Raw genomic sequence first — 20,052 nt, forward strand, 5'->3', positions numbered from 1 at the left:
CTAAATGTAAATGAATTTCTGCTGTGCTACACTAGAGCCTTTGGAGAAACAGAAATGAGTGAAAAAAGCACAGATATTCAATTAAAGCATAGTTACCAGTTAGTTTGTCTTTCCCCAGAGCAATAGTCGCACTGATGTCTGCTGTTTCACCGGCACACTCTTGTCCTGCTGGAGAAAAAGTGAAAGGTCAAAGTGCATCTCCAGGACTGTAGTATGAATCTGCTCGAAATTTGCCATGACAAAGCAACAGCTCAAACATACCATCAGATTCTTTCTTAAGTGAAGATTCTTCAGCATTAGCAGCGCTGGCACTCAATTCTGTAACTTGTCCTGGAAAACCATGATAAATGAATTGTAGTGGCAGAGAATTACTTTTCTCAGATAGAATATTTCATACAGGTTTAATGTTAAAAAAATTCACAGTCGGGCAGTTCCAAAATATATGGTCACATGACAATAAAAGTGGTACAGTTGCCAAGAAAAATGGGGTGGGTCAATTTACCCAATGGCTCATCTTACCCCACTTTCCCCTAATTGGTTCTTTGATGCTCTTGTGGGTCACAAGACAATCATATTCATCTTTTTCTTTCTTCTTGATCTCCACACTCTTCCTCAGCTGATAGGATCCATCATGGTTTGGTCTGATTCCTGAGGATTCAATCTGATCTTCAGGCAGAGATGTGCAATTTTTCCTAATGATCATCATCACGTCTTTGGGGTAGAAGCCGGTGGCCAGACAGGTCAGTTTCAGCTTGGTTTCATCAGTGGATTTCCTTGAAAACATATGAAGCTTTGGAGGAGCTGAAACACAGAAATCAGTTCATCAATCAGTTTAATCAGCTGCTGATCATCAACAAATACAAACACATTCACTGACATGTTTTTCTGAGCTCCTCGTCTCCATATTCTCTGAATTTGTTGAGCCAGTCCACACACTCTTTCTCCAGGTAGCCTTTGGTGTATTGGTTTAGGATCGGCACATTGTCCCACTTTCTCTTGCTTGGTAGAGCTGCGTCAACTGGGGCGACCCATTGAGACTCTTTAATATCAAAAGAAAAGAAGTCCTCTCCGTCATAGCCGTACTCAGAAACACCTTTGGAAAACTTCACTTCATCTCCCTGCTGCTCAACTTCACAACCGTGTCTCCACTGAAGAACATGAAGATCTGAAACAAGAAGAATCAATATGTTTGTAAGATGATAACAATAATAAAACTATAAGCAGGTTAAACGGTATGAATGTTCCTCACCTGATGCATGGTCTCTCATGCGGTCCATCAGAATCTTGATATTGACATTAAACCACTGTTCTTTGCTCTTTCTCGACTGAGTGCCTTTTTCCCAGTAATCCTCCTGCATTTTCTCTTTCATCCAGTGCTGTTTGGGAATCTTTCTCTTTTCTTCACTATTGTAATAGTCGATCTGTCTGTCGTCTAGCAGACCCATAGCAGTGAATTCATAGATGCCCGGCAGATTCACAGGTTTGGACAAAACAGTGTAAATGTAATACAGCGAGTGTCTCTCTACAAGGAAAAGGAAAAAATGGGGTGGGGTGGGGGGTATACAAAAGGGGGGGGGGTTATATAAAAAGTTTTATACAAACTTTTTCTGTATAAAAAAATGTGAATTACTGGAATTTGTCATTAATGTCACAATATCTAAAATAACAGCTGAATTTTTATTTTACAGATATTATTTGTAATTTTACAGTGTTTTGAGTACAATTTAAAATGAAAGAAAATTATCGTAAAAAAATCAGTTATTTTCTGTAAAATTAGGATTTTTTTTTTACAGTGTAACCATCAGTTTGCTATGAGAGATGGAGAGGAGGTGCGCTAAAATAAAACCCAGCCCTCTATTCTATAACTTCCGGTTCACAGAGACATTAAATAGACCTGATCTTTATTCACATTATCAAAATTATCATCAGGTGAAACAGATGATCAAACAATAAATGACTCAGGGGGCTTTCACACTGGCAGTTGTATTGAAAATCGCTAATGTGAAAGCTGTGTAACGACTGAGACAAGTCAGACACAAGTATTTGTTAGAGCTTAACAACTGATATTTAGAACTCACTCTCGGAATCTGAGGCTCATCCCCCAAACAGGGCAAGAAGATCTCAGTTACCCCGGCAACGATCAGATAAGGAGTTTTATGACTTTTAGCAAAGTGGACAGAGCCTCTGCTGCAAGACCCATAGATATTAGAACAGACTCTCCTGCATTCATTTATCGATGGACTGATTAACATTAAATTAACATGCATTCCAGAACATTTTGTGAATGATATACTGTCTTGGGTTGTGTCTTGTAATACTATTATAATACTATTATTTATTTGATACTATATATCTTATTATAGAAACCACAGCCAACGTAACCCCACGCATACCATGTTTGGTCTCTATAAATTGGTACTTTGAAGATCTAAATGATTGTGTACATGATATGCCAGTAGCTGTGCAACATATTAGTATTACAATAATCTTTCTTAGTTTCGCCTTCAGAAACCAATCCAGCGTGCCATTGCAAATGAGCACGCTTAGAACATAGCATCATAAATCTTCTCCACAGAGGAAACTCCCGCCAGAAAGTCCACCCGACTCATTGGTCAAGCAAACCCAGAGAGGTGTGGCCAATCTCAGGCTTTATTAGAGACAGCCCACAGTGACCGCCCTCTTTCTTAGCTCGTCTCATCCAGCTACAACACTGCTTCTGCTGATACTGGGGGGGAACCCCTCCCCCACTGGGGCCCAGGGCCCTGAGCCCAGCAGACTGGAGCACCGCCTGCCATGCTTTCATACTACCAAAGGGAGACAGAAGGCCGTGTCTCCAATCCAGAAAACTGCAACTTTACCATCACTGAATGGACAACGATCAATTCCGGGCGTTCTCGGCACTTCAGGATGCCGTGCCGTCCAGCGTTCCCTCAGCAGGCCAGGGCCGCAGGCTTCGACTCACAACAGCAGTGTTAATTTTGACAGCAAATTTTGATTTAGTTTTAGTCATAGTCTTTTGACTAAAATGACATTTAGTTGTAGTCATATTTTAGTCATCTGAATTGTTTTAGTTTTAGTCTAGTTTTAGTCGACGAAATACAATAAGATTTTAGTCGACTAAATCTACAGTAGATTTAGTCGACTAAAATATAATGGGTTTCAATTTAAATGCATTTATTTAGAATTTCTCTAAAATTTCCAAACCCATACTCCCGGAGAAAACATATATTAACCTGCTAATATGTGATTTTAAAGTTTGAACGTGCAATACAGATACAGATTTAACTACTGTAACTTAAAAAAATATCTTAAAATTAAATAAAACCACTTTTCCTAAAGTAGACAACAGTCTTTTTTTCAATGAATGATATATGAATTCTTTATAACTTCTTGCATAGGCCTACATCATTCTCTATTCTTTCAAGCAGACATATTTATTTGTATGAATTAAATATAATTAATCCTTATTAAAGCTATTAACGAGCAGTGTATGCTTTTCTCTTTTTCTTTTGTTGCTTGATCAATATTAAGGACACAGACCGCATTGTTTTTTACCCACTGTCACTTTAAGACATCGGATCATGTCGAATGACATGCGGATCCAATGCACTGATGCACATGGATACACTCACAACTGTTTAAGACATAACCGACATAATTTACGTGAATACTCTCCAAAACGGACATTTAGACATAATATTTGTGTGTATTTGTCCATTCAGACACAAAAGAGAACTCAATTCTGTACTCGCGCGCTGTATGATGTGAATGGCTGCACGCTTCGGGTCGGGTGTGTGCGCACAGAAAACCTTACCGAATAGAGCTCTTTTTTAGCGTCGTCACTCTTATTCAGATCTTCATGTCTGCTCTACTCATTCTCCCAGACGTTTACATGTTTCAACGTTTTATGAGACATGCAGCGCATGCCAACTCGTGTGTGCCGCTGGGTAGATCACGTCACAGTACAATTGTGCGCATCTAACACAAACGCAGGACATCAGACTGGATCACTTCCCAAATCGTCACTATCTAACATTTTCGTCTAGTTTTTATTCGTTGACGAAAATGTCAATAGATTTTCGTCATAGTTTTTGTCATTCAAAACTAGTTTTTATTTAGAAAAACGTCTCGTTTTCATCATGATCAGCTGATGGTTCTTTTCATAGTTAAATAGATCTTTTCCATAGTTCTATTTCCTGCTTCTGGTTCCACATCACTCACCCCCTTTACTTATGCATGTATGTATGTATGAATGTATGTATGTTTGTTAGTGTTAGTTATGTTTGTGAGTTAGTTAATAAAACTTGTGCACAATATGGATTTGGTTTCTAAGTGTCTCTGCCTGCATACAATGTCCCTTTTACGGTCTTGATCTTGTTACATGCTCTAAGTGCTGTACATGCTAAGAAATAATTATTTTTCGGTGGTCATGATACACTTTTCTTAGAATAAATGGATAATCAAAGAGTTTGTTGGAACTGATAAATTGATTGTAATATTAATTTAGCTTACCTCAAAGTTAATCTAATAAACTGACCCAAATATGAATGTCTAATAAACTGACCCAAATATTCATCATAATTGGTAATTATGGATTATTATTAATATTTCCCCTTTGAGCTAATATCATATTACATCTGTTAAAGTCTCCCTAACATTGTCAGGGAAGCAGACACACTCTGTCAGTTCAAAGCTAGACTAAAGACACATCTCTTTGACCTAGCATACACATAACACATTATAGACTTCTATAATTCAATGTTAGGCTGCATAGATTAGGTCAGCCGGAACTGGGAACACTTCCCATAAATCCTGATGTACTCGTTGCATCATAAGAAGAATGGCATCTACGCTAATATTTGTCTCTCTGTTTATCCCAAGGTTTACCGCAGTCCACTGTATCCAGGCCGTATCTAGATCTGATGAAGGACAACGCAGTCCTGAAATGTCAACTAGTCTCTCCCCTGTGAAGGCCTCCCGCCTTGCAGATCGTCTAATGTTTAAGGATCGAGCAGTCACAATGATAAAGGTTCGCGGTCGCAGGCGGTGAGTAAAACTGCTTCAAATGTCTCTGTGTGTTGTTAGCTCGGTTAGCTCAGTTAGCACAGCTTTAGCACACCGCCCACACGGCCCGCCTCCAGACGCTCGTTTTTTTCCGGAAAGACTCGGTACAGCCTATCTTTCTTTTATAAATATAATAAAACTAAAGACTTTTTGGAGATATGAAGGATGCAATACTACTCTATAGGTACTCAAGATTAACAGGAGATTGAGTGAAAATGAGCATTTCACCCCCCCCTTTAAAAGCGCTATATGTAAATGAAGATGACTTGACTTGACTAAATGAGGGCAGACATTGAAACCCTTAACAGTGCACAGTCTAGTGTGCTTTAACCCTCATGTGGTGTTCGCGTCATTTTGACCCGGAGAGAAGATTTTCTTTTTCCCGAAAATACTAGTTAATGTTATCGCTTTGGACTGAAACTTAGTGACTTTTTTCACAAATGGTATAACTACTTCTGAAATGTTTTGTGACAATTTTCTTAATTTTTTAGGGGGAGTTTTGTCACCTTGTCACTCTTGTGGTGTTCCCGGTCAAAAATGACCGGACTACAAAAAATAGCTTATAAATCAGTTGTTATGCTATATTATCACCCAATATTGGATTCAATCTTTTTGTCCACTTGTTCTCTTTCAATTAGGACTGGTTTTATATTTCTATTTGCATCTGATCAATTGTAGGCCTCATTTATTTGAGAGAAGGCATCTCAATTTTTGAGTAAAAAAAAACATTATTTTTGAATAATTTTGGAAATTTTAAATAAATTCTGAAGAAAATTGGCACTGTTGATCACACTAGTCTACTTTAATATTTCACCAGGAATTTTGTTTTGAAAAACTTTTATTTTGTACAAAATGGCACATTGTTACTCTTGTGGTGTTCCTGGTCAAAAATGACCGGACTACAATAAATAGCTTATAAATCAATCATTATGCAATATTATCACCCAATATTGGATTCAATCTTTTTGTCCACTTGTTCTCTTTCAATTAGGACTGGTTTTATATTTCTATTTGCATCTGATCAATTGTAGGCCTCATTTATTTGAGAGAAGGCATCTCAATTTTTGAGTAAAAAAAACATTATTTTTGAATAATTTAGGAAAAATAAAATAAAATCTGAAGAAAATTGGCACTGTTGATCACACTAGTCTACTTTAATTTTTCACCAGGAATTGTGTTTTGAAAAACTTTTATTTTGTACAATATGGCACAGAGTTACACTTATGGTTTTCCACTGGGCCATTAAGGGGCCATTGTGGGCCGTTGTTTCAATGGGCCATTGAATGTGAATGGGAGAGACCAATGCAACCAATGAATGGAACAACACAAAATATGTATCATTTTAAAGCTTAGAATCTCAGCTTTTTAATCACTTTGATCAACTCCTAACGACTGCTGAGTTATCACTCTAAAACTGAGTGTACCCCCCGCAGGCGCCACCTAGCTGCGAAATAAATAATCATAATATTTTTCAAAACTATTACCTTGATCAACTTAAAATAGGTGTCATTTGAAAGCTTAGAGTCTGAAATTTACAATGAATGTAGCCAATTTGATAAACTCCTAAGTAGTGCTGAGATATTTGCCGATAAAAAAAAAAAAATCATAATTTATAAATGACTTTTTTGTATTACATTCAGCAATATGTCAAATACATCATACAGCTCTGATAGTCCTGTGTCATATGTCATTTGAAAGGTCTCAATGAGTAGAATACAACAAGCATAATTGTTTCAGGCTTTTTTAATAAACTTGAGCGAGGTTTTTCTAAAAGAAGCCCTTCAAGAGACCCATGTGTAAACCATGTATGGATGCTGAATTTTAGACACATTTCCGCTCGTAACTTCATGAAACATGCTCCGATTGTGGAAAATGACACATCATTATTTACAGCAGATGCTTACAATTAAAATGAGTCCAAACTCAACATAATCCATCACTCAGAACTAAAGATATTCCTCATGGAGTTCTAACACAAAAAAATATCACAGACGCACAGACTCACGTAGCCAATCAAGGTAGCTTAGACTTGGCCTTTTTACTCGTATCTTCATGAAAATTATATCGATCATGAAAAATGGCACATTGTTATTTACAGCAGGAGCTCACGATTAAAAAGACCCCAAACTCAATATATTTCATCAATCAGATCTAAAGATATTCCTCATGGCGTTCTAACACAGAAAATACCACAGACGCACCTAGCCAAGTATATACTCATGAAGCACTCGCGTTTGGTTTTCGCTCATAACTTCACGAAGCATGCACAGTTCGTAGAAAACTGTACATCATTATTTTCAGCAGACTATCACTATTAAAAAGATCCCAAACTCAGCATAATCCATCACTCAGATCTAAAGATATTCCTAATTGAGTTGTAACACACAAACCCCCACATGCGCTCACAGAGCCTTGAATATAGATGTAGCCTAGCACTTATGTCGCGTTTTAACTCATAACTCAATGAAGCATGCATAAATTGTGGAAAATGGCACATCATTATTTACATGAGATTGTTAAGATTAAAAAGAGCCCAAACTCACCATAATCCATCACTCAGATGTTAAGATATTCTTCATGGACTTCTAACACATGTCTCTCCCATTCACTTTCAATGGCCAATTGAAACAGTGGCCCTCAATGGCCCAGTGGAACACCACAAGTGTAACTCTGTGCCATTTTGTACAAAATAAAAGTTTTTCAAAACAAAATTCCTGGTGAAAATTTAAAGTAGACTAGTGTGATCATCAGTGCCAATTTTCTTCAGATTTTATTTAATTTTTCCAAAATTATTTAAAAATATTTTTTTTTTACTCAAAAAATGAGATGCCTACTCTCAAATAAATTAGGCCTACAATTAATCAGATGCAAATAGAAATATAAAACCAGTCCTAATTGGAAGAGAACAAGTGGACAAAAAGATTGAATCCAATATTGGGTGATAATATTGCATAATGAGTGATTTATAAGCTATTTTTTGTAGGCCGGTCATTTTTGACCGGGAACACCACAAGAGTGACAATGTGCCATTTTGTACAAAATAAAAGTTTTTCAAAACAAAATTCCTGGTGAAAAATTAAAGTAGACTAGTGTGATCAACAGTGCCAATTTTCTTCAGATTTAATTCAATATTTCCAAAATTATTCAAAAAAAAAAAAAAAAAAAATTTAAAAAATGAGATGCCTACTATCAAATAAATGAGGCCTACGAATAATCAGATGCAAATAGAAATATAAAACCAGTCCTTATTGAAAGAAAACAAGTTGACAAAAAGATTGAATCCAATATTGGATGATAATATTGCATTACGAGTGATTTATAAGCTATTTTTTGTAGGCCGGTCATTTCTGACCGGGAACACCACAAGGGTGACAATGTGCCATTTTGTGCTATATTGTACAAAATAAAAGTTTTTCAAAACAAAATTCCTTGTGAAACATTAAAGTAGACTAGTGTGATCATCAGTGCCAATTTTCTTCAGATTTTATTTAATATTTCCAAAATTATTCAAAAATATTATTTTTTTTACTCAAAAAATGAGATGCCTACTCTCAAATAAATTAGGCCTACAATTAATCAGATGCAAATAGAAATATAAAACCAGTCCTAACTGAAAGAGAACAAGTGGACAAAAAGATTGAATCCAATATTGGGTGATAATATTGCATAATGAGTGATTTATAAGCTATTTTTTGTAGTCCGGTCATTTTTGACTGGGAACACCACAAGAGTGACAATGTGCCATTTTGTACAAAATAAAAGTTTTTCAAAACAAAATTCCTGGTGAAATATTAAAGTAGACTAGTGTGATCAACAGTGCCAATTTTCTTCAGATTTAATTTAATATTTCCAAAATTATTCAAAAATAATGTTTTTTTTTACTCAAAAAATTAGATGCCTACTATCAAATAAATGAGGCCTACAATTAATCAGATGCAAATAGAAATATAAAACCAGTCCTAACTGAAAGAGAACAAGTGGACAAAAAGATTGAATCCAATATTGGGTGATAATATTGCATAACAACTGATTTATAAGCTATTTTTTATAGTTCGGTCATTTTTGACCGGGAACACCACAGGGGAAATTGGGTTGTGAACACCACACAAGGGTTAATACCTTTAAAAACATCCACATTATGACAGACCATTCATTGTTCCCTGAATAAGTAACTTTGATAACTGCATGTTTACAATAAACAAGCCGCTCCTGTAAGGAGCCCTAAATGTAAATGAATTTCTGCTGTGCTACACTAGAGCCTTTGGAGAAACAGAAATGAGTGAAAAAAGCACAGATATTCAATTAAAGCATAGTTACCAGTTAGTTTGTCTTTCCCCAGAGCAATAGTCGCACTGATGTCTGCTGTTTCACCGGCACACTCTTGTCCTGCTGGAGAAAAAGTGAAAGGTCAAAGTGCATCTCCAGGACTGTAGTATGAATCTGCTCGAAATTTGCCATGACAAAGCAACAGCTCAAACATACCATCAGATTCTTTCTTAAAGACCCACTCCGATGAAAATCATGTTTTTCTAGGTGTTAACATGTTCTTGTGGCATTTTTCTTATGTTAGAGGACATATCTTGAGAAAAATAAGTTCAAAGTTGTATTTCTGAGTATTTCTGCATTCAAATGGCTGTGAATCAGTAGCAGACGCTAAAATGCCAGCTAAAATAGACTGGAGTTGTGACGTAGTAACTCCACTGGGCGGTGCCACAAGCTCATACTCCCCTCCGCCCGCGCGGCTCAGGTTCTGAGGAGTAGAGAAGACGATGGCGGATCAACACCTATGTGCGGTAGCGGGTTGCAATGCTAACTGTACGTTCACACCGCCGCCGACTTGAGCGGCAAAGAAGCTCTGGCCGCCCTGTCAAGGACGCTTGTCAAAAAGTACGAGGAAGCTTGTTGACACTTTGGCCGCTCTGACGTAGCAGCATTCTATGTTCGACCATGGGAGAAGAGAAGTGTCACACCATGAAAAGTAAACAAAATAAACAAGCAATACATTGACACTAGAAACCTTTTATAATGACAGCATTTGTATAACCGTTTTGGTCACATTATTATTTATTATTATTAATAGTGAGTGCGCGCGCGCGGCCGAGGCTCTCTCTCTCTCTGCTATCTCTCTGCGTTCTTATATGCCCTGTCAAGCGCACCCTGTTAAACTGGCAGGACTTAAAAACACATGCAAATGATAAACTTTCACTCTGATGGTTAAACTGCAATTAATCCGATAATGATAGGAAACCCAGCAACGGCGATGATCAGCTTCTCCTCCGTTTTCTCGGAAGCTCAAGTCGGCGGCGGTGTGAACGAGGGGGAGGGTCGTCCCCGTGCCAACGGCTCCGCCCACAACGCAGAGGCGAATTGCTAATGAGCTACTGCCGCTCTGCTGAAGAAAAGTCCCAGAAAACGGCACAGGTTTTGTGATTTTGGCTAAAAACGGCATAATCATCATTTAAAGACCACTGAGAATGTTTAAAAATAGCTCAAAATATGATCGGAGTGGGACTTTAAGTGAAGATTCTTCAGCATTAGCAGCGCTGGCACTCAATTCTGTAACTTGTCCTGGAAAACCATGATAAATGAATTGTAGTGGCAGAGAATTACTTTTCTCAGATAGAATATTTCATACAGGTTTAATGTTAAAAAAATTCACAGTCGGGCAGTTCCAAAATATATGGTCACATGACAATAAAAGTGGTACAGTTGCCAAGAAAAATGGGGTGGGTCAATTTACCCAATGGCTCATCTTACCCCACTTTCCCCTAATTGGTTCTTTGATGCTCTTGTGGGTCACAAGACAATCATATTCATCTTTTTCTTTCTTCTTGATCTCCACACTCTTCCTCAGCTGATAGGATCCATCATGGTTTGGTCTGATTCCTGAGGATTCAATCTGATCTTCAGGCAGAGATGTGCAATTTTTCCTAATGATCATCATCACGTCTTTGGGGTAGAAGCCGGTGGCCAGACAGGTCAGTTTCAGCTTGGTTTCATCAGTGGATTTCCTTGAAAACATATGAAGCTTTGGAGGAGCTGAAACACAGAAATCAGTTCATCAATCAGTTTAATCAGCTGCTGATCATCAACAAATACAAACACATTCACTGACATGTTTTTCTGAGCTCCTCGTCTCCATATTCTCTGAATTTGTTGAGCCAGTCCACACACTCTTTCTCCAGGTAGCCTTTGGTGTATTGGTTTAGGATCGGCACATTGTCCCACTTGCTCTTGCTTGGTAGAGCTGCGTCAACTGGGGCGACCCATTGAGACTCTTTAATATCAAAAGAAAAGAAGTCCTCTCCGTCATAGCCGTACTCAGAAACACCTTTGGAAAACTTCACTTCATCTCCCTGCTGCTCAACTTCACAACCGTGTCTCCACTGAAGAACATGAAGATCTGAAACAAGAAGAATCAATATGTTTGTAAGATGATAACAATAATAAAACTATAAGCAGGTTAAACGGTATGAATGTTCCTCACCTGATGCATGGTCTCTCATGCGGTCCATCAGAATCTTGATATTGACATTAAACCACTGTTCTTTGCTCTTTCTCGACTGAGTGCCTTTTTCCCAGTAATCCTCCTGCATTTTCTCTTTCATCCAGTGCTGTTTGGGAATCTTTCTCTTTTCTTCACTATTGTAATAGTCGATCTGTCTGTCGTCTAGCAGACCCATAGCAGTGAATTCATAGATGCCCGGCAGATTCACAGGTTTGGACAAAACAGTGTAAATGTAATACAGCGAGTGTCTCTCTACAAGGAAAAGGAAAAAATGGGGTGGGGTGGGGGGTATACAAAAGGGGGGGGGGGGGGGGGGGGGTTATATAAAAAGTTTTATACAAACTTTTTCTGTATAAAAAAATGTGAATTACTGGAATTTGTCATTAATGTCACAATATCTAAAATAACAGCTGAATTTTTATTTTACAGATATTATTTGTAATTTTACAGTGTTTTGAGTACAATTTAAAATGAAAGAAAATTATCGTAAAAAAATCAGTTATTTTCTGTAAAATTAGGATTTTTTTTTACAGTGTAACCATCAGTTTGCTATGAGAGATGGAGAGGAGGTGCGCTAAAATAAAACCCAGCCCTCTATTCTATAACTTCCGGTTCACAGAGACATTAAATAGACCTGATCTTTATTCACATTATCAAAATTATCATCAGGTGAAACAGATGATCAAACAATAAATGACTCAGGGGGCTTTCACACTGGCAGTTGTATTGAAAATCGCTAATGTGAAAGCTGTGTAACGACTGAGACAAGTCAGACACAAGTATTTGTTAGAGCTTAACAACTGATATTTAGAACTCACTCTCGGAATCTGAGGCTCATCCCCCAAACAGGGCAAGAAGATCTCAGTTACCCCGGCAACGATCAGATAAGGAGTTTTATGACTTTTAGCAAAGTGGACAGAGCCTCTGCTGCAAGACCCATAGATATTAAAACAGACTCTCCTGCATTCATTTATCGATGGACTGATTAACATTAAATTAACATGCATTCCAGAACATTTTGTGAATGATATACTGTCTTGGGTTGTGTCTTGTAATACTATTATAATACTATTATTTATTTGATACTATATATCTTATTATAGAAACCACAGCCAACGTAACCCCACGCATACCATGTTTGGTCTCTATAAATTGGTACTTTGAAGATCTAAATGATTGTGTACATGATATGCCAGTAGCTGTGCAACATATTAGTATTACAATAATCTTTCTTAGTTTCGCCTTCAGAAGCCAATCCAGCGTGCCATTGCAAATGAGCACGCTTAGAACATAGCATCATAAATCTTCTCCACAGAGGAAACTCCCGCCAGAAAGTCCACCCGTCTCATTGGTCAAGCAAACCCAGAGAGGTGTGGCCAATCTCAGGCTTTATTAGAGACAGCCCACAGTGACCGCCCTCTTTCTTAGCTCGTCTCATCCAGCTACAACACTGCTTCTGCTGATACTGGGGGGGAACCCCTCCCCCCACTGGGGCCCAGGGCCCTGAGCCCAGCAGGCCGGAGCACCGCCTGCCATGCTTTCATACTACCAAAGGGAGACAGAAGGCCGTGTCTCCAATCCAGAAAACTGCAACTTTACCATCACTGAATGGACAACGATCAATTCCGGGCCTTCTCGGCACTTCAGGATGCCGTGCCGTCCAGCGTTCCCTCAGCAGGCCAGGGCCGCAGGCTTCGACTCACAACAGCCATGTGCTCGTCGAAACCACCATGCAAGCTCATCATCATCTTCTCCATCAAGCAGAGAAGAAAACGATGGCAACTTGCACCAGTGACTTTTGACACTCACGGACCCATCAACAAACTCAAATTTCAACCACTTCAAGAATTGTATCCACTGCAGACCATGCAAGTATCAATTTAATGAGGTGCTCTGAAAATGATCAGCTGATGGTTCTTTTCATAGTTAAATAGATCTTTTCCATAGTTCTATTTCCCGGAACCGGGAACACTTCCCATAAATCCTCGTTACTCGTTACATCATAAGAAGAATGGCATCTACGCTAATATTTGTCTCTCTGTTTATCCCAAGGTTTACCGCAGTCCACTGTATCCAGGCCGTATCTAGATCTGATGAAGGACAACGCAGTCCTGAAATGTCAACTAGTCTCTCCCCTGTGAAGGCCTCCCGCCCTCCCTTCACCTCTCTACAGAAAAAGCGTTGTCGGGATAATTCCGGCTCGTGTGGCTACGCGGAAGCGATACAAATTCTGTGTTATAAATTTTAAGGCCGGACAAGTAATATGTTGAGAGTTGGTTTGTAGGGAAGGACTACACGCCTGCGCACATATATTCAAACGCACATACCTATAGACTGAACTCATAATACGCATGTGCACGCCATCAGCGTTCTCACTGGTTCGCGTTTTTGAAGTTTGCGCAGAAAGAACTTAAAAGTTTTCTGTTAAAACGGTGTCGAGTTAGAGGCCCCTATAACTAATGATCGTTGTGACGGAAGTGAATCAATCAAACTAACTTTAGCTGGATAATAACTAGTACTATACCACACATACAGTACATACAAAAATATACAAAAACACTAGAAACATAAAACAACTAACACAGCAAATCTTTCAAAGTCAACTACAATCCTAAAAACACGTTAGGTAAAACATCTGCAGCCAAATGTGGCTGCCTCCATGTCAATCAACATCCTCTTAAAAGCGACCAATGAGACGAGCTCAGTAAGTTTCACGGATTTCTGTAAATTGTTCCAAGCAGAGGGAGCCGCAAACTTAAAAGCCTTTTTTCCTAGCTCAGTTCTGACCTTTGGGACAGATAGCAGGAAAAGATCCTGGGAACGAAGATTATAGGACCCGGTACTATTTATACTGATATAGGTCTGAAGGTAGGGTGGGAGGAGACCTAAAATAGCCTTGTAGATGAAGATAAGCCAGTGTTGAAGTCTATGTGTTGATAGAGAGGGCCATCCAACACGTTCATACAATTCACAATGGTGAGTTAGGGTTTTCATACCAGTGATGAACCTCAGAGATCCATGGTATACTGTGTCCAGTGCATGTAAACTTTGAGATGACGCATGCATATATAAAACATCACCATAGTCAAGTACAGACATAAACGTGGCAGCGACCAGCCTCTTTCTGGATTTGAACGAAAGGCAGGATTTGATTCTAAAGTAAAATCCTAATTTAAGTTTTAATCTTTTTGCTAGCTGCTGAATATGAAGGCTAAACGAAAGAGATTCATCAATTAAAATACCAAGATATCTATACTTAGAAACACATTCAATTTTCATACCCTGAGAAGTAAGGATTGACGGAAGATTTGACTTAGATTTTGAATTTGAAAAAAGCATGACTTTAGTTTTATCTGCGTTTAAAACAAGTTTTAAATTATAAAGATTCTGTTGAAGCGTATTAAAAGCAAGTTGTAACTGGGAGAGGGCCCGATCTGCAGTGGGTGCAGAGCAATACAATACAGTGTCATCAGCATAAAAATGAAATTTTACGTCAGACACGTTATGGTCAATGTTATTTATATAAAGGATGAATAGTAGTGGCCCCAAGACTGACCCCTGGGGCACACCTTTTGTTATTTGGAGGTAGCGAGAAGTACAACCCTCTGCCTGCACACACTGAGTTCTGTCTGTAAGGTAATTAACAAACCAGCCAACAGTTTTCTCACAAAGCCCAGCCCTATACAGTCTCTCTTTAAGCACTATGTGGTCCACTGTATCAAATGCCTTTGAAAGGTCAATAAAAAGGGCTGCACAATGTTGTTTATTATCCATGGATTCAACAAAGTCATTTAAAACCTTAAGAGCTGCCGTTGTTGTACTATGCCCTTTTCTAAAACCAGATTGGAGGTCAGACAACACACTATGACTGTAAAAAAAAGTTCTTTAACTGATCACTGACAAGGGATTCTAGAATCTTGACCAGGACAGACAGTTTAGAGCTTGGTCTGTAGTTATTTAAGATGGTAGGGTCACCACCATTTAGCAGGGGAACCACTAAGGCTGATTTCCAGATGAGAGGAATGACATTTGTTTTCAAACACAGATTAAAAATAGTAGTTAAGGGCACAGCAATAACATTTCCTGCTAGCTTTAAAAAGTAGGGATCCAGTTTGTCAGGGCCTGCAGATTTGGTTGTGTCTAAATGCTTGAGGGCTTTATTTACGTCTGAGACTTTGATAGGACTGAAACTAAAAGACAGACTAGAAGGGTCAGGACTAATAGTCTCAACTGTAGAGGAACACTCATGTTGAGAACTGAATGACTCAAATAAAAATCCTGAGGCTATGAAATGTTCATTGAAACAATCAAGCATTTTGGCCTTGTCGGTAACTTTTAGAGAGTCCATAACAATACTTGAGGGAAGCTCCTGGCCTTTACTGTTTTCTGATAACGATTTTATAATTTTCCAAAATTTGGATGAATTATTCAGATTTTGAGTGGTTTGAGAAAGAAAATGATCAGATTTAGCTTTTCTAATTTTGAGAGTACATGTATTGCGCAGTTTTCTAAAGACCAGCCAGTCAGAGTTCTGATTTGATTTTCTGGCTTTTGCCCATGCCACATTGCGCTCATGAAGGATATTTGCTAAATCAGGTGAAAACCAAGCATTGTTTCGGCCTTTGACTCTGTACTTCTTTAGTGGGGCATACTTATTAATTATATTGGTAAATCCTTCATAAAAGAGATTCCAGGCACTTTCAACATCTGTACTAATATTATTTTTTTCCCAGTCATGGTTAGATAAATCGCGAAGGAAGTCTTGTTCTGACAAGTGCTTCATATTTCGCTTAACGATAATGCGTGATTTAGTTTTAGGCATTTTAGTATTTCTAACTGTTGCTACGACACAGTGATCACTAATGTCGTTTGCAAATATGGAAGCAGTTGAATATTTATAAGGAACGTTAGTTAAAATTACATCTATTAGCGATGATTTTTCCGGATTTTTAAGGTTTGGCCGCGTGGGACTTTCAACGATCTGAAAAAGATTTAATAAATCACAGTAAGCTCTGAAATCATCAGATACTGGTTGTAACCAGTTCCAATTTAGGTCTCCGAAGACTACTAATTCTTTATAGTTAAAATCAGAAAGAAGTTTCATTAAGGAGGGCAGAGCACCACTAATAGCCGAGGGTGTCCTATAACAACCAATAATAGTTATACTAAGTGATTTAGATACTTCGAGTTCCAAAGCTAGAAAATCAAACTGTTTAACTAATGATTTTGACAATAGTACATTAACTTGATATTGATTTTTGATGTATGTTTACAATAAACAAGCCGCTCCTGTAAGGAGCCCTGAATGTAAATGAATTTCTGCTGTGCTACACTACAGCCTTTGGAGAAACAGAAATGAGTGAAAAAAGCACAGATATTCAATTAAAGCATAGTTACCAGTAAGTTTGTCTTTCTCCAGAGCAATAGTCGCAATGATGTCTGCTGTTTCACAGGCACACTCTCGTCCTGCTGGAGAAAAAGTGAAAGGTCAAAGTGCATCTCCAGGACTGTAGTATGAATCTGCTCGAAATTTGCCATGACAAAGCAACAGCTCAAACATACCATCAGATTCTTTCTTAAGTGAAGATTCTTCAGCATTAGCAGCGCTGGCACTCAATTCTGTAACTTGTCCTGGAAAAACAAGATAAATGAATTGTAGTGGCAGAGAATTACTTTTCTCAGATAGAATATTTCATACAGGTTTAATGTGAAAAATTCACAGTCAGGCAGAAATTATGTGTAGTTTCAAAATATATGGTCACATGACAATAAAAGTGGTACAGTTGCCAAGAAAAATGGGGTGGGTCAATTTACCCACTGGCTCATCTTACCCCTAATTGGTTCTTTGATGCTTTTGTGGGTCAAAAGACAATCATATTCATCTTTTTCCTCCTCCTTGATCTCCACACTCTTCCTCAGCTGAGAGGTTCCATCATGGTTTGGTCTGATTCCTGAGGATTCAATCTGATCTTCAGGAAGAGATGTGCAATTTTTCCTAATGATCATCATCACGTCTTTGGGGTAGAAGCCGGTGGCCAGACAGGTCAGTTTCAGCTTGGTTTCATCAGTGGATTTCCTTGAAAACACATGAACATCTGGAGGAGCTGAAAACACAGAAATCAGTTTATCAATTCTATTCATCATCTGTGGATGATCAACAAATACAAACACATTTACTCACATGTTTTTCTGAGCTCCTCGTCTCTATATTCTCTGAATTTGTTGAGCCAGTCCACACACTCTTTCTCCAGGTAGCCTTTGGTGTATTGGTTTAGGATCGGCACATTGTCCCACTTTCTCTTGCTTGGTAGAGCTGCGTCAACTGGGGCGACCCATTGAGACTCTTTATCATCAAAAGAAAAGAAGTCCTCTCCGTCATAGCCGTACTCAGAAACACCTTTGGAAAACTTCACTTCATTTCCCTGCAGCTCAACTTCACAACCGTGTCTCCACTGAAGAATATGGACATCTGAAACATGAAAAATCAAAATGTTTGTAAGATGATAACAATAATAAAACTAGAATACATAAGCAGGTTAAATGGTATGAATGTTCCTCACCTGATTCATTGTGTCTCATGCGGTCCATCAGAATCTTGACATTGACATTAAACCACTGTTCTTTGCTCTTTCTGGACTGAGTGCCTTTTTCCCAGTAATCCTCCTGCATTTTCTCTTTCATCCAGTGCTGTGTGGGAATCTTTCTCTTTTCTTTACTATTGTAATAGTCGATCTGTGTGTCGTCTAGCAGACCCATAGCAGTGAATTCATAGATGCCCGGCAGATTCACAGGTTTGGACAAACCAGTGTAAATGTAATACAGTGAGTGTCTCTCTGTGAAGAAGAGGAAAAACATATGGAGGAAATTACTGTTCACTTCAGTGTAAATGTGATAAAAGTGCTGTACATCATGTGGGTAAAAGCTCAAACACAATCTCCAAACATTTCAGCTACAGATACAACCAAATCAAATTAATCTTAATCTATTACGATAATATATAAAGCCAGAAATGTAATTTTCTGAGGTAAACTTTATAAACTTTAAACTTCTGTATAGGCTACTTTTGTATTTCATATTCGATGCTAGCCTGAATGTGTATCAGATTGTATTTCTGTCTTTTTCAAATACGATTTAAATCACGACGCGTCCTCGTTACTTTCACTTTCGTTCTCTGATAAACGCAGAAACTTTTAATCTTTTAACGTTACCTGCTTGAATTGAAGGCAAAGTCCCGCAAAGAAGAAAAACACAAAGCAGAGCAAAGATCTTCGTCGAGGCACTCGCGATCATGATTGAAATTCCTTTAACAGCTTTTTTTTTATATGTTGTTGAATACAAACACTAGTATCAACAACAGAAAACTGCAGAAAAAAGAAAATAACGGATGTTTTAACCAATAAGAAAACAGGACGATGACATCATCCGTATCTGGGCAGAATAAGCAAGATAATCCTTCCACAAAAATGATAGCTATTTAGACGATGATTTTAGAGTATTGGATTTAGTTCATGTTGGATTTAGTTAATAGTTAAAAGGTATCTCAAAGATATAAAGCTCAATGGCGTTAAAAAAAAACAAAAAAAAACTTGTTTTTCAGGCTGGACCAGTCATAGATATCAACATGAATGAGGGTATAGGGTGTGATTTTGAACACAGCCCCTGAGTATCGACTTTGAGCGCTGTTAATTCACAGTATATCCCTGTAGGCTACTTTCTAGAAAATTACAAATATTACCCAGAATGCTTTGTTTTCTATGGTATATTATGTTTTAATTTCAGATGGTATGTTACTGTCAGAATTTTCTTTTACAGCAAGGTTTAACAGTGCAGGGATGTGATGGTGAGGATGTTTTTCCACCGGTTAATCGACATTTGACAACACCGGTATCACAGAGGGGGATATTTGAGTTTTTCCCTCTTTTTCCACCTCACTTTTAAATTGCTTTATAGGAATAACATAATAATATAATATTCCTATAGGAAACACCTATGAATGTCTGTGTGGCCTTGCGGATTTTACTTTCGAATTAGCTGTAATTCAGGCACAGCAGTTGCTTGAATGCTGGGTTCATTATAATTCTTAATGAAAAACACAACAACAAAAAAGTACAATGACAAATGACAATGACACTGTTCACTTCAGTGTAAATGTGATAAAAGTTGTGTTCGTTTTATGAGCAGGACGTGTAAAACGTGTTTCTTTCACTTTCGTTCCCTGAAAGTCAGTAAAATGTAATCTTTTATCTGCTTGAATTAAAGGCAAAGTATCCTCAATAAGAAAAACCATAAAGCAGAGCGAAGATCTTCGCCGAGACATCATGATTGAAATGCCTTGAAGTGTGTGAATTTTTACAAATTTTTGTATCGTGGAAAAACTGCCCACGACATGAAAGCATAAAATACCAGATGATGTTTTAACCAATAAGAAAACAGAACGATGACTTCTGAATGCAAAATGGGCAAAATGAGCATATATCTCG

General features: G+C 38.1%; 1 protein-coding gene across 13 annotated transcripts in view; it reads right to left on the reverse strand.

Moving 5' to 3' along the window:
• Positions 1-18,955, reverse strand: part of LOC311080325 (uncharacterized protein) — a 46,645-nt gene extending 27,690 nt beyond the window's left edge. For 4 of the 13 annotated variants that reach the window (XM_084110243.1, XM_084110241.1, XM_084110242.1 and 1 more), the window contains exons 1-17: positions 18,781-18,955; positions 18,133-18,405; positions 17,754-18,041; positions 17,404-17,676; positions 17,135-17,203; positions 16,970-17,041; positions 11,552-11,824; positions 11,180-11,467; positions 10,822-11,103; positions 10,577-10,632; positions 9,547-9,559; positions 9,382-9,453; positions 1,250-1,522; positions 878-1,165; positions 520-801; positions 262-330; positions 97-168 (exon numbers count right to left, since the gene is read on the reverse strand). In XM_084110243.1, the coding sequence (XP_083966369.1) occupies positions 97-168; positions 262-330; positions 520-801; positions 878-1,165; positions 1,250-1,522; positions 9,382-9,453; positions 9,547-9,559; positions 10,577-10,632; positions 10,822-11,103; positions 11,180-11,467; positions 11,552-11,824; positions 16,970-17,041; positions 17,135-17,203; positions 17,404-17,676; positions 17,754-18,041; positions 18,133-18,405; positions 18,781-18,862 (3,025 nt within the window). In that variant the 5' untranslated portion in view covers positions 18,863-18,955. The remainder of the gene's footprint in view (positions 1-96; positions 169-261; positions 331-519; positions 802-877; positions 1,166-1,249; positions 1,523-9,381; positions 9,454-9,546; positions 9,560-10,576; positions 10,633-10,821; positions 11,104-11,179; positions 11,468-11,551; positions 11,825-16,969; positions 17,042-17,134; positions 17,204-17,403; positions 17,677-17,753; positions 18,042-18,132; positions 18,406-18,780) is intronic. The other 9 variants (XM_084110244.1, XM_084110240.1, XM_084110239.1 and 6 more) reach the window with 8 other exon arrangements.
• Between the last annotated feature and the right edge of the window lie 1,097 nt (positions 18,956-20,052).

This window comes from Abramis brama (genome assembly GCF_963993115.1).
Source record: "Abramis brama genome assembly, chromosome: 1".
Lineage (NCBI taxonomy): Eukaryota > Metazoa > Chordata > Actinopteri > Cypriniformes > Leuciscidae > Abramis > Abramis brama.